This window comes from Haliaeetus leucocephalus, unplaced genomic scaffold (genome assembly GCF_000737465.1).
Source record: "Haliaeetus leucocephalus isolate CR32 unplaced genomic scaffold, Haliaeetus_leucocephalus-4.0 Scaffold536, whole genome shotgun sequence".
Lineage (NCBI taxonomy): Eukaryota > Metazoa > Chordata > Aves > Accipitriformes > Accipitridae > Haliaeetus > Haliaeetus leucocephalus.
This window is the reverse complement of record NW_010972972.1, coordinates 7,627,710-7,639,731: the sequence shown is the minus strand read 5'-3', so window position 1 is coordinate 7,639,731 and position 12,022 is coordinate 7,627,710. Positions and strand designations below refer to the sequence as shown.

Below are 12,022 nucleotides of genomic sequence, written 5' to 3'. Positions count from 1 at the left end.
ACAGCAGGAACAGCTTTTGTCTGGAAGGACAAATACAAGACAATCTACACGCAGAGACCCTTGCTCCCTCCGCTCAGCCCACCTGGGCTGCAGATGCCCAGGGCCAGCTCAGAGGAGCCACCTGCACAGCAAAAGCCTGTGGTCAGTGATTTCCACCCTGGCACCGTCCTGCTCTGTGCCCTGCCCTGTGTAGATGCTTTGCTCTCCTCACAGCTGACTGGGACGGCTCCTCTCAGACATGCCTTTCTCAGGGACCACTGGGGTGGCCCCCCTCAGTGGTGCCCACCAGCCCCAGAGGCCAGATGGGCTTTTCTTACATGATGTATAAAGCAGGTGAGGAACACTCTGCCTTTTGTGGGCTGTCACAGCATCTTCCCACCCAGATGTCTGTGCTGGTGGGAAGAAGAGGGATGAAATGCAGCCTTGTGGTGCAGTCGCTATTTGCAGTGCACGGGCAGGGGTGGGAGGGCAGGAGTGGAGGACATTGTCCCCCTCCCGAAGGTTTCCCCTCCAAGCAGGGGAGGGCTCTGAGGCTGGCACAGAGAGGCAGGGGCAGACGCACTCGGCTTTTGCTCGTGCCCTAAATCCAGTCTGCTCCAGAGCTGCAGTGTGGCACCGCACCGCCAGCTGAAGTGGTTTGCAGACATCAACATTTTGATGGTTTGCAAACAAGAAGTTTTGATGTTTGCATTTGTGCAGTGGCTTCCTATGTGTGTGCCCACAGGTTAGTTGTGGCATGTGCTGTGGTTAATGTGGAAGGAGACATTTCATCTGAAAAACCTGCAGCAGTGAACCTGCTGGCTAACAAAGACAGGAGAACAATCTCGCTGGTGGTCAGTGGCACTGTGTGTTGAAACTGCACTGCCCTAGCTGAAGGCAGAAATGGGCAGCAGCAAACCCTCCCAGAGCAGCAGGTAAGTGCAGAGAAGAGGACTGGATCCAGACGTCTGTTCTGGCAATTCGTGGCTGTTAGGAGTGCTTTAGTGCAGCCTCTTGAGGGCTGGGGTGTACCCCAGGGGTTGCTCTGTCTTGCGCAACACGAGCTCAGGGAATAAAGCACATCTGACCAGAGACATTTTAAAGATCTCTAAAAAAACACCTATTGCTGGGCTCAGTGGAGGATAAGCCGGTGGCTTTTGGCCTGGCTGACATATCTGGGGCTTGTAGTAATCCACAGCCTGTTTTAGCCTTAAAACAAATTGCTAGGGGGGAGCAGGCTAATGTCAGTCATGCAGTGCAGTGAGGGGGTGGGCTTACTCATGGTGAGAGCAGTGCTGCAATCCTGCCCTCTGGTTTGGAGTCGGTGGTTTAAGAGATAGCAAAAGTCTGGAGAGGAGGGAGACAGAACAGACATATTATTCAAGTGCTGGAGAAAATTCTTGATCTATGAAGGGTGCAAAACATATTAATTTTTAAAGAGTTGTAGAAGCATCTTCATTGCAGGGTGGAAGTCTCAGGAGAAAACATCTGATGCTATGGATCATTGTAATGCCCTTGAGAAGGATGAATTTGAATGAATGGAAAATGAAGACAAACAATTTCTGATTAGAAATAAAAGCCTTATTTTGAATAATGAGAATAATTAACTGCTGTGAGAAGCTCATGAGAGCAACAGTAGATTTTCCAGCAGTGACTATACCCATATATATAGGGCCATGTGGAGAGTGGAAGTTATTTGGTACAAATTTTCCAGATTTCCCGGATTTTCCCATGTCATGGTCCTCCCTGTGCCCCAGGGACTAGGTTGGCTGGGGACTGTGGAAGCGAGGAAGCCTGAGCTCAGCTCCAAGGGAGGTGCCCCCTCCCCAGGCCATTGCTGCTCACTCTGACATCAGTGGAGATGTCATAGCACAGGGACAGCTGCATGGCAATTCTATGTGGGCAGGAGGCCACAGCGGGACAAGGAACATGGGGGGACTGCTTGGGCGGTGAGCGAGCAGAGCAGCTGTGCAACATCTGGCTGGTATGTGCATTTGGTCTGCCCTGCAGGGAGAGGCAGTCCTTGTCCCTGTGTCACTTCTCCCTCCCCGCAGCTGTCACCATAGCAGGGGCAACAGCCACCCCCCTGTTTCACCTGGCAGCCATTGCCCCCTGTTGCTTCCCACCTTCTGCCAGCACCTCTGCTTTTCAACAGACCAAAGCGCAGTCCTGGTCTCAGAGCCACCGTGTCCAAAAGCAAAGGGGCAGTGGAGACTAGTCAACCTTTTGTCACCATGGATTCTTCAAATATCATCAAAATCACTGTGAAGACCCTCAAGCAGAAGGAGCAGTTTGAGGTTGCTCAGAGCAGCACCATCCAGGAGCTTAAGGAAGAAGTTGCCAAGCGTTTCAAAACACCCCCTGATCTGCTGGTCCTGATATTTGCTGGGAAAATCCTCAAGGATCAAGAGACTTTGAGCCAGCACGGAGTTCACAGTGGGGTCAGCATCCACGTGGTCATCAGGTCCCAAAAGAAACCACAGGACAGCCTGACAGATCAAGGAAGAACGACCACCCTGATGCCACCTCCCAGCCACAGTAATTCCAATTTATTCTACTTGGGAAGCATAGGTGATCTGCAAAACCCATGCTTGATCCATCATAACTTGTCCGAGCTGTTGACCTCCAGCCAGAAAATAGTGGCCCAGACCATGGAGAACCTCTTGTCTAGGATCCTCAGTTCAGGCCTGGATCTGAACACCATCAACAACAATGCATTTTTGCTAGGGTTCCTCCTTGGGATGACAGGTGCACATCTCCTAGGCCTGGACTCAACAGACATGTTGGACTTGGTGAATAGCATTCAAGAACAAGATGTGTCCATGCAGAGCTTGATAAGCGAGATGGTGCAGAGCACCTTTGTGCAGAATGTCCTTGACAGTGCTGATCTTGTCAGGGATCTCATCATGTCCAACCCTCAGATGCAGCAGCTGGCTGAAGAAAATCCCGAGATCAGTCAGATTCTTACCAACCCACATACTATCAGAGAAATGTTAGAGGCCTGCAGGAGTCCTGCTGTAATGCAAGAGATGATAAGGAACCACGACTTGGCCATGAACAACCTCGAAAGCATCCCTGGTGGGTACACAGCTCTGGAGCAGCTGTACAGGGAAATTGAGGAGCCCATCTTGGATAATGTGCAGGCACAGCTGGGCAGCAACCCATTTGCTTCCTTGGACAGTAACCCACCCCCGAGTGGAGCCAGGCTACCAGCCCATACTGAAAACCGGAGGCCATTACCCAACCCTTGGGATCCGTGGTCCAACAGAGACAGTGATAATGCAGATGACTATGATGGCCAATTTGCCAGCAGCAGCGTGGGCAACCATTTTGCCTTGCTGAGTTTGGGTCCTGCAGCAGGTACGGTGGTACCCAACTCAGGGGAGGTTCAGAGCATGGTTCAGCAGCTAACAGGAAACCCAGAACTCATGCACAACCTGGAGAGTGCATTAATGAACCCCAACAGCCCAGCACAAACACTGCTGAATAGTGCTCATATATCAAGTGATGGAAATTCTCCACCTCAAGATCAACAGGCACAGCAGCTGCCACCGGCAATGGAGAATGCTGAGATTTCATCCCTGCTGAGAAACCCCAGAGCGCTGCAGGCGTTGCTACAGGTCCAGCTGGGATTACAAACCCTCTCAACAGAAGTACCAGATTTTTTACTTAGTTTGGAGGACTCAAATGTGGATCTGGAAAGCATGGATGACTCGGCACAAAGCAGTGAGTCTGAGGATGATGCAATTTTGGTGTCAGATGAGGATGAAGCAGAAGATCAGGTGGAGATGGATGAGGAGGCGCCACAGACCAGATTTAAGAGACAAATGGAGCAGCTCAGTGCCATGGGCTTCCAGGACCAAAGTGCAAACTTGCAGGCACTGATTGAGGCAGAAGGAGACATAAATGCAGCAGTGGAGACACTGGCAAAAGCACCATCATCAAACAAGATACCGTAACTGGTTTGTCCAAATGAACCAGTTACAGTACCTCATTTGTTGATGATTGTATTTCAGTCTCATCACATACTAAAAGCAGCAGGGTGCATATTAAGAAGTTGTGTGCTGTAGCATTCTTCCACCTCTGAGAATTAATTTCCCTTGCCTGAAAGGATTTATTGCATTCAAAAACAGTAGACATGGGGACCTTTGTTGTGAAACTGTGAGGGCAGGCCCTATCTGAATGTGGTGCTACCCCTTTACAGATAGTCTGTGATCCAGGTGTGTATGCAGGGAAAAAACATGCCAAGAAAAGACACCAGAGAGGGAAAATGTGCTTTTTTACAGGTTAGGAACTGAGATCCAGAGATGCTGAAGACCAGATGATAAATAAGCTTGCGTCCCATTTGGACTCCAAAACAAACAGTGGCACAGCTGCTTTTTTTTTTTAAATCTGGCCCTACAGAAGAGAGGCAGGGAGTATCTGAGCCATCTCATTCCTGTCACTGTGGGCATCAGGCTTTCCTCAACTGAGCAAATGCTGTTTTGAAAGTCAATCTGTCATTTCTGCCACTGCTTCTCCTATAGGAGTGAAGTCCATGAGGGTTATGGTAACCATCAGTGATGGCTGTAAGTCAGATTTTCATCCTGAATATGTTCACAATTGGTTTTTACCCCCCTATTGGTGCACAGAAGTTTTTAGTTTCATGCACCAGTTCAGAGCTTCTCCCATTAGCAAATCCTAAACCCTTTGTGCTTTGCTCAATGTCACACACACGACCAGGGATTAAGGTATCTTCTCCAGACCCTTCCTCAGGACCAGAGCTGAGTGTCTTTGCAAGTCTTGTCCCCTTTGCTTTGCTGTGTGTGAGTCGGAGGCTGTGAACAGGGTTGTGCCATATGCAGCCATAATGCTCTTCAAAGCCTTGTCTCTGTAACACAAGCTCTGATAAGTGATTTAGGCATTCAAGGTTTGCTGCTGCAGAGCTGCCTGTAATGTCTCAAAACAACGTCCTGGCCAGCCCTGCTGCTGCCGCAGGGGAGATGGAGCAACTGGGGCTGGCTGTGCTCCTCTGGACCTTCTTCCCTTCTCCCAACCCTGCCTGGTGTGAACAAGGTCAGGATCAGCCCAGACCCCCTTCCTTTGGCCCCTCTGTCCAGTTTTCCACCAGTCCCATCACATCCCTCCCTTCCTGCTCCTCACCCGTCCCCTCTGCCCTGCCACCCGAGCTCTGAGACTCCTTCTTCCTGCTCTGGGTTTCCCACTCATTCCTTCCACAAGCATTTTCTTTCCCAGCATCCTTCCCTTACAGTATGTCCAGTGAGGTTTTCTACCTGTTTCTTTCACCTCCTCCTCCACCTTCCCTATTTATGGTTCTTTAGCCGTTCTTCTTATGCCAAATTCAGACTTTTTGTGTCCTCTTTCTGCTTGTTATTTTGCATCTTGTTCCTTCTTTCTCCTTTTTTCACCATTCTGGAGGTGACTGGAGGATTGGTCCTGGGGAGATGGGCTTGGTGCTCAATAGACTGTGGCTGGAAAATGCCCCTCCCTCACAGCAGACCTCGTGTGGGACTATGCACGTGCCAGCAGCCGTGCTTCATCTGACCTGCTGGGATAAAGCTAATTCCCCATGACAGCATTAGTCTCTGGCAGCAGTTGACAAGCTGATCTTAGTCATGTCCTCTGTTTACTGATGGACAAAAGCTTCAGCCCTGCCCTTTCCCCTCAGCCACAGGGATGTAGTTTTTCCCGGGGGTGATGATCATAGTTCGTTGGGTTCTCCATGCAGCAGCTGTGGCCTGAGGAGTGTGTTAGCTGCACCATGTCAAGACTTTGCAAACTTCCCCGGTGGTTAAAACTGCCACTGATGCATCAGGATTGTGCTGCTGTGAAACGCCTCTGCTTGGGGCCATGCTCAAAGACTCAGATGACAAAGTCTGCCCCTGAAGTCATATGAGGCTGAACATGTGTGCAGAGCCTATGTGACCTGTGCTGGGCTGTTTGTCCAAGGCTGATGCTGGAGTGAGACATGTGTGGGTGGTAGGCAGCAAAATGTAAGGATCTAGATGTGAATTGTGCATCCAGCCTCCTGCTGCAGCCAGTGGAGATCTTGGCATGGCTCCTCTCTCATGCAGAGGAGCCCAGCACTACTGGAGATGCCCTTGGGCATCTGAGACATCCACAGGGGGCTGGCAGTTGTGACACAGGACCTACAAGACACCTGTGTCCCTCTAGATCAGTGGCTGGAGATGAGGAGGAAGAGAATAGGGCATCTTAGAAAGTGCGTTAAAAATCAATGGAGCATGTACACACAAACGATTGGTGGAACCAAGTATTTCTTTAAAATGCTTCTGTTCCAAATTCAAGCAGTTTTAAGGTTTCAGTTGCAAAAAAGTGCTAAAATAATTTGCCACTTTAAACTCCTTTTAACTTTTTTCCTTATAAATATTTTGGTAAACCTGGGAGGAACTCATGACACATGAAGAAATCACTGAATGTAGATATTTTTTCCCACAAAAATAACCTCCTGGCTTTGCTCAGCTTCTGTATGGGATTTTTTGGTGTGATTTGGCAGTTGCTGGAGGACTGTGGTCCCTTGAAGTCTGTGTAGTGGGGAGTGTAAGGACCTTCTGTGCTTGCAGGACAGCATGAGCTCTGCCACTGCTTTCACATCCTTCTCTCTTCTCCTTGTCCATGGAGGCAGCTGGGCTGATAAGCTTTAGGTATCTAACTTGTTAGCAAGCTGGTCCTCATCCCTGGGAGCTGGGCTTTTTTTAAAGGTGCCTGGGCACCTGAAGATATAGGTGGTAGGGTTTGTAAAATGAGATGTTATCTCTGCCTTCAGTGCACCAGCACATGGAGAAAAACAGCCCGGATTCTGCATCTCCCTAGAGATTTATCCCCCAAGCCCCTCTCCCCAAGGCTGTGAGGCATGGCCTGTGATCGCTGACCCTCTTTCTCATCTCATCTTGTGAAATTAAGGCTAAACAGCTCCAAGGGGGACTCTGGGCCTCCCAGCATGGAACAAGCAAGCTGCAGTGACGAGCATTTCATGTTTGGATGTTGCTGTTAGGGGGACTTGCTGGTGAGAGTCCCTGCCAAGTGGGAAAGAGAAGCCAGATTTCAGGTGGGCTTTCCATTCTAAGGCTGTTCCTGCCTCTCCCACTTGCAGTGGCCGCGTGTGGGCTGCCCGGTCTGCCCAGCACTGCTGGGGGCCTGGCAGGCACAGAATAGCCCATGTCCGGGATGCTCACCACCCTCCAAATCAGGGGGCTGATCCAGCCCTGGGTGCTGCCAGCTCCTGCACCCAGGCATCATTCGAAAGTCTGCTGGCTGCAACCTCCCTGGGAAAAGCTGTATCACCTATTTGTACAGATGGCTGAGCTTCAGTGCCCACCCGTGTTCCCTGGCACTGGCTCCTTCCCTGGCACAGGCAGCAGCAGTGGACAATTCCAGGCACACCTCTCCAGCCTGGCCAAGGCAATGAATATCTTCTGACCAGTGTCACCCTTAATAGCACTAACTGTGCTTTTCTAGGTGCCTGAAGCAGCGAAGCCACTGCAGCATCGATCCATCCTGCAGCTCTCTGGGCAACCTCTACTGGCCCTGAGTTCTGACACAGCCAGGCATTGTGTCTTACTTTGTGTAGCAATCCTAAACAAGCCTTAGCACAGTGGGACTTGAGCCTTGTGGGTTTTATGTGTGTTGAATGCTGTGCTCCACAATTGCTCTTGTGGAATTATTTTTTTATGGTCAAAATCTTCCTGTGTTTCTTCAGGTGTGGGTGTGCTGCTGAGCCTGTGACATCCACAGCTGCCTCTGCTCGGAGGTTAATTTGTACTGAAATGATTCAGCCTGCAGAAAATAGTTTCTACAGGCTAATTTATTTCTAGCCCTATGTATGGTGAGATTCCTGAGGGGCTGAAGGGAGGGGTGGTCACTGACTGACCTGGGAACTGGGGGCAGTGTCCAGTCATTCATCCAAGGAGGGCTCCTAAGCCCCAAACTCTTCCTTCCAGCCCCTGGAGCAAGCGAAGCCCACAGACTGCTGCTCTCATTGCTATGGGGAAACTCTTCCAAATTCCTTTTATTGCATTAATCACCAAGACCGTTATGTATCATGCTCAATAATCTATTCAAAACATGGATTGCTATTTATACTTATATGCTAAGATATTTGCAAAAGTAATTGCATCGAGTTTGTACGTCTGGATGCTCGGCACTTTTGATAAGTCAGACTGCTTTTTTTAGGACGCCTGTTTTTCCAAAGCTTGACTATGTCTTGCCACAACCTGCAGCTACATCACGTCAGTCCAACCAGGGCCCCGAGGACAGGAGGTGCAAAGCAGCGCGGGTATAATTGTGCAGTTGGTGGGAAGGGAGGCAGGGCAGACACAGAGCCACACATTGGGGACCTGCGAGTGTGTCTGCAGAGAGCGATAAGCTTATAATGTGTGTGTGGTGCAAAGGTGGGGCTGGAGGATTGGGGGGACGACATCCCAGGGCACGTCTCCTCAGCTGGAGGGCTCTTACGGAGCTGCTGAGCAGGGTACGGCGATTCCTCCATTCCCTGGGATCCTGCAGAGAGGTACAAGTGCCCCCCACCACTCTGGCTTCGGCACTGCAGCCCCTGCCTGCAGCGCAGCCAGGGACACACGTTCCTCTTAAGGTCAGGGATCGGGTGAGCTCTTTGTGTTGTGGATTCGGGGCCAGAAGTATCTCTAGGACGTTGAGAGTCTGGTGCAGAGGTGCCAAATTCCTGATTGACAACAATCGTGTGAAGAGCCTCCCCTCGCTGACCTGTGAGATCAGCCACTCTCTAATAGAGATTATGTATTTTTGAGAGCTGGGGTTGCTGAGTTAAAGACAGCAGGGCAGCACAAACAGGCAGGAGTAAACCACACACAGGGTGATCTACAGGGAGGCAAAGCCAGCGTGGACAGCTCACCTGAGTCACCTGCAGCATCCCACAGCTTGCTCCTTCGGGAGGGCTGCCGATGTGCTCAGGCCATGCAAGAGAAATATTTCTATTATTTTCATTCTCTTGTTAGAAGACAATGAATCACCAAGGAAACTTTTCTCTCCCACCCCGTTTTTGTTTCCCTAACCTCTCTTCTGAAGGCTGATTATTTGTGGGGGAGGCTGCCCCCCTGGGATGAGATGCTTGCAGCTGCAGGCTTCAGAGGTGCTCACAGCTGAAGCCTTCTACAGTGATCCCAACAGACTTGTGCAGACCCTTTTGTAATCCTTAGGCAGCTCTGTAGGAATGTGATTTTTTTCTAGGTTATAGCTTTTAGTTTAGATTAGGATTAAAAGATTTTAGGAAAGAAGAATCCAAGGGACAGCTCAGGGGTAGCTGTAGGAGATGCATTCTTAGAGCTGTATCTGTATTCATACAGTTTTACAGTGGCAATTAGATTATGGAGGAAGGGGTCTAATGCTGAGAGGCTCCTCTTGTGCAGAGCTCCTGGTTCCACTGAGATTCCCACCTGCAGGTGCAGTGAATCCTTGTTTATTTGCATTTTGCAAGAGATGACTAGCTTTTGTTACGGCAGAATAGAATACATATATTATCAGCATTAATAATATTTTGTCTTTTAATACATCACATATTTTTATTTCATCCAATGTTTATACTGAATTGTTTTAAATCATTTACAGAATTAGGTAGTTATTATTTTGACTAAATTTATTTTTAAAGACAGTCCACTGTCATGTTTTGTTTCTATGGAGCAGGCTCCTTGGACTTTCTTGGTTCAGGATATTTTAGATGTGACCTGTGTCTCTTACTGAGTGTGAACAGGGAATCAAATCTGTTGTTTAAAATACAACTGCTAATACATGGAGCCAATATTTCAGTATGCAGCAACCTCACAGTTTTGTTTTTAAGTACTTGTGTCACTTTCTCATCTCGGCTGCATTATGGGTAACTCCTATTTTGATTTTTGATTTTTAAGAGCTGACTGTTATTGCAGAAGGTGCTGAAAAAAAGTTGCATACCATTTTAACTTGTGTGAGCCTGGGTCTGATCCAGCCTCCAGTGCTCTTTAGACATCTCCAGGGCAGCAGTGCATCCTTTCTTTGGCTGGTGGGGGAACGCCGTCTCACACAGGTTTTCCCCTGACACAAAGGTCTTTCCAAGTGCCTAGTTAGATTTTATTTCGGCTGGATTTGCACTGAAAAAGAGGTTCAAAGCAAGTGGTCCCAGAACCAAAAGGAAAGGGAGAGAGAAGTTTGGAGAAAAGGAAGGAACATGGGCAGCCAACTTCAAACCTAGGGCTAATTTTGTTCTCTTAACTTAGTGTGAGTCCAGGTACCTTAAAACTCCCAATTATCCCCTCTGCAGTTTCTGATGTCTGAGAACATCTTGTGTATCCCTGCAAACACTTGACCTTTCCTCTCTCGTTGCCTGACTTGCTTCTGCTCTGGACTTAGAGAACTTCAATTTAAGGTATTTGTGCAATAAAGGTTGATTCTGTCTCCATACACTCTGGTCTAAGTGAAAGTACTTGGAAGAAAAATACACTTACATTGTGTTAAAATCAAATGAGGAGAAAATTTGGACATTGCGGTTTACACGTAGTAGGAGTATAAGTACATGCTGTAACACATTGCAGACCACGCATCTTCATAATTTGGGTTCTTACCTCTGGCTGTGGCTATTAGCAGATCAGAGAAGGTGATACAAGGCATTTGGTAGTGATGGAAGAGCTTAAGCATCTAAAATAACATTCTGCAGTGTCTTCTGCCTTTGCTTTCAGGTGAAACATGCCACCATTCAACCTTACCAGCATGACACCAGCAACGTTCATCCTGGCTGGCATCCCAGGCATGGAGAAGTCACACATCTGGATCTCGATCCCGTTCTGCTCCATGTATCTGGCGGGCCTGCTAGGAAATGGTGTCATGTTGTTTGTCATAAGGACTGAACGTAGCCTCCACCAGCCCATGTACCTCTTCCTGTCCATGCTGGCCATTGTTGACCTGATGCTGTCAACCACGACTGTGCCCAAGATGCTGGCTCTGTTCTGGTTCAGTGCCGGCGAGATTTCCTTTGGCGCCTGCCTGACCCAGATGTTCTTCCTGCATTTCAGCTTCTCGGCAGAGTCGGTGATCCTGCTGGCCATGGCATTTGATCGGTTTGTTGCCATCTGTTACCCCTTGCGGTATGCGGCAGTGCTGACCCAGTCAGCCGTTGTCAAAACTGGGCTGGTGGCTTTGCTGAGAAGTTTCTGCATCATTTTCCCGTGTATATTTCTTCTGAAAAGGCTGCCATTCTGTGGGCACAACGTCATCCCGCACACCTACTGCGAGCACATGGGCATCGCCCGGCTGGCCTGTGCCGACATCTCCATCAATATTTTGTATGGCCTTGCAGTGCCTTTTGCAGCAGTAGTGGTAGATGTTGTACTCATTGCTGTCTCCTACATCTTAATTCTTCTGGCATTATTCAGACTCCCTTCTAGGACTGCCCGTCACAAGGCTTTCAACACCTGTGGCTCTCATGTCTGTGTTATATTACTTTTTTATATTCCTGCTTTCTTCACTGTTCTAACACACCGCTTTGGTCAAGAAATCCCCCACCATGTCCACATTATACTGGCCAACCTGTATGTGCTCTTCCCCCCGCTGCTGAACCCTGTGGTGTATGGTGCGCGGACACAACAGATAAAAAAGAAGGTCGTGAAAGTGTTCATCTGCCCCAAGAGTCATTTGCTGCAAGGATAAGAGTGAGATGTCGCTATCAGAAAGTGATGAACACCTTGGTGGGACTCCAACCTCCCCACCCCAAATAGTCTCTTTGTACTGTTTCACGCAGCATGCCTAAGTCTTCTGCTATCACAGTCAAATACAGAACACCCAACATCCCCGCATCACTTTCCCCAACACTTTGTAGAAAATGTAAGACAAAGACAAAAGTCAGGATCTCTAATGGGCGGTGGAAGGAGAGTGATCAAAGAAAGGAGAACCTACCCCTTGTGGGAACTTGTGGGGTCACTTGTGGGAAATCCCCTACAAGGTGGAGGCAGGCAGCTTTCACTGTAATGTGACAATAAATCTACATCTCAGCAGTTTTCTCTGTAGTCAGGTGAAAAGAAATGTA

The 12,022-nt window shown here is 48.9% G+C and overlaps 2 protein-coding genes across 2 annotated transcripts; both read left to right on the top strand.

The window, feature by feature from the left end:
* Positions 1-2,213: 2,213 nt before the first annotated feature.
* LOC104837577 (ubiquilin-2-like) lies at positions 2,214-3,938 on the top strand. The gene is made up of 2 exons (XM_010576785.1): positions 2,214-2,517; positions 2,665-3,938. The coding sequence occupies exons 1-2, from the start codon at positions 2,214-2,216 to the stop codon at positions 3,936-3,938; spliced, it is 1,578 nt and encodes a 525-aa protein (XP_010575087.1).
* A 6,748-nt stretch (positions 3,939-10,686) lies between these two features.
* LOC104837576 (olfactory receptor 52B2-like) lies at positions 10,687-11,646 on the top strand. The gene has a single exon (XM_010576783.1). The coding sequence runs from the start codon at positions 10,687-10,689 to the stop codon at positions 11,644-11,646; it is 960 nt and encodes a 319-aa protein (XP_010575085.1).
* The last annotated feature ends 376 nt before the right edge of the window (positions 11,647-12,022 follow it).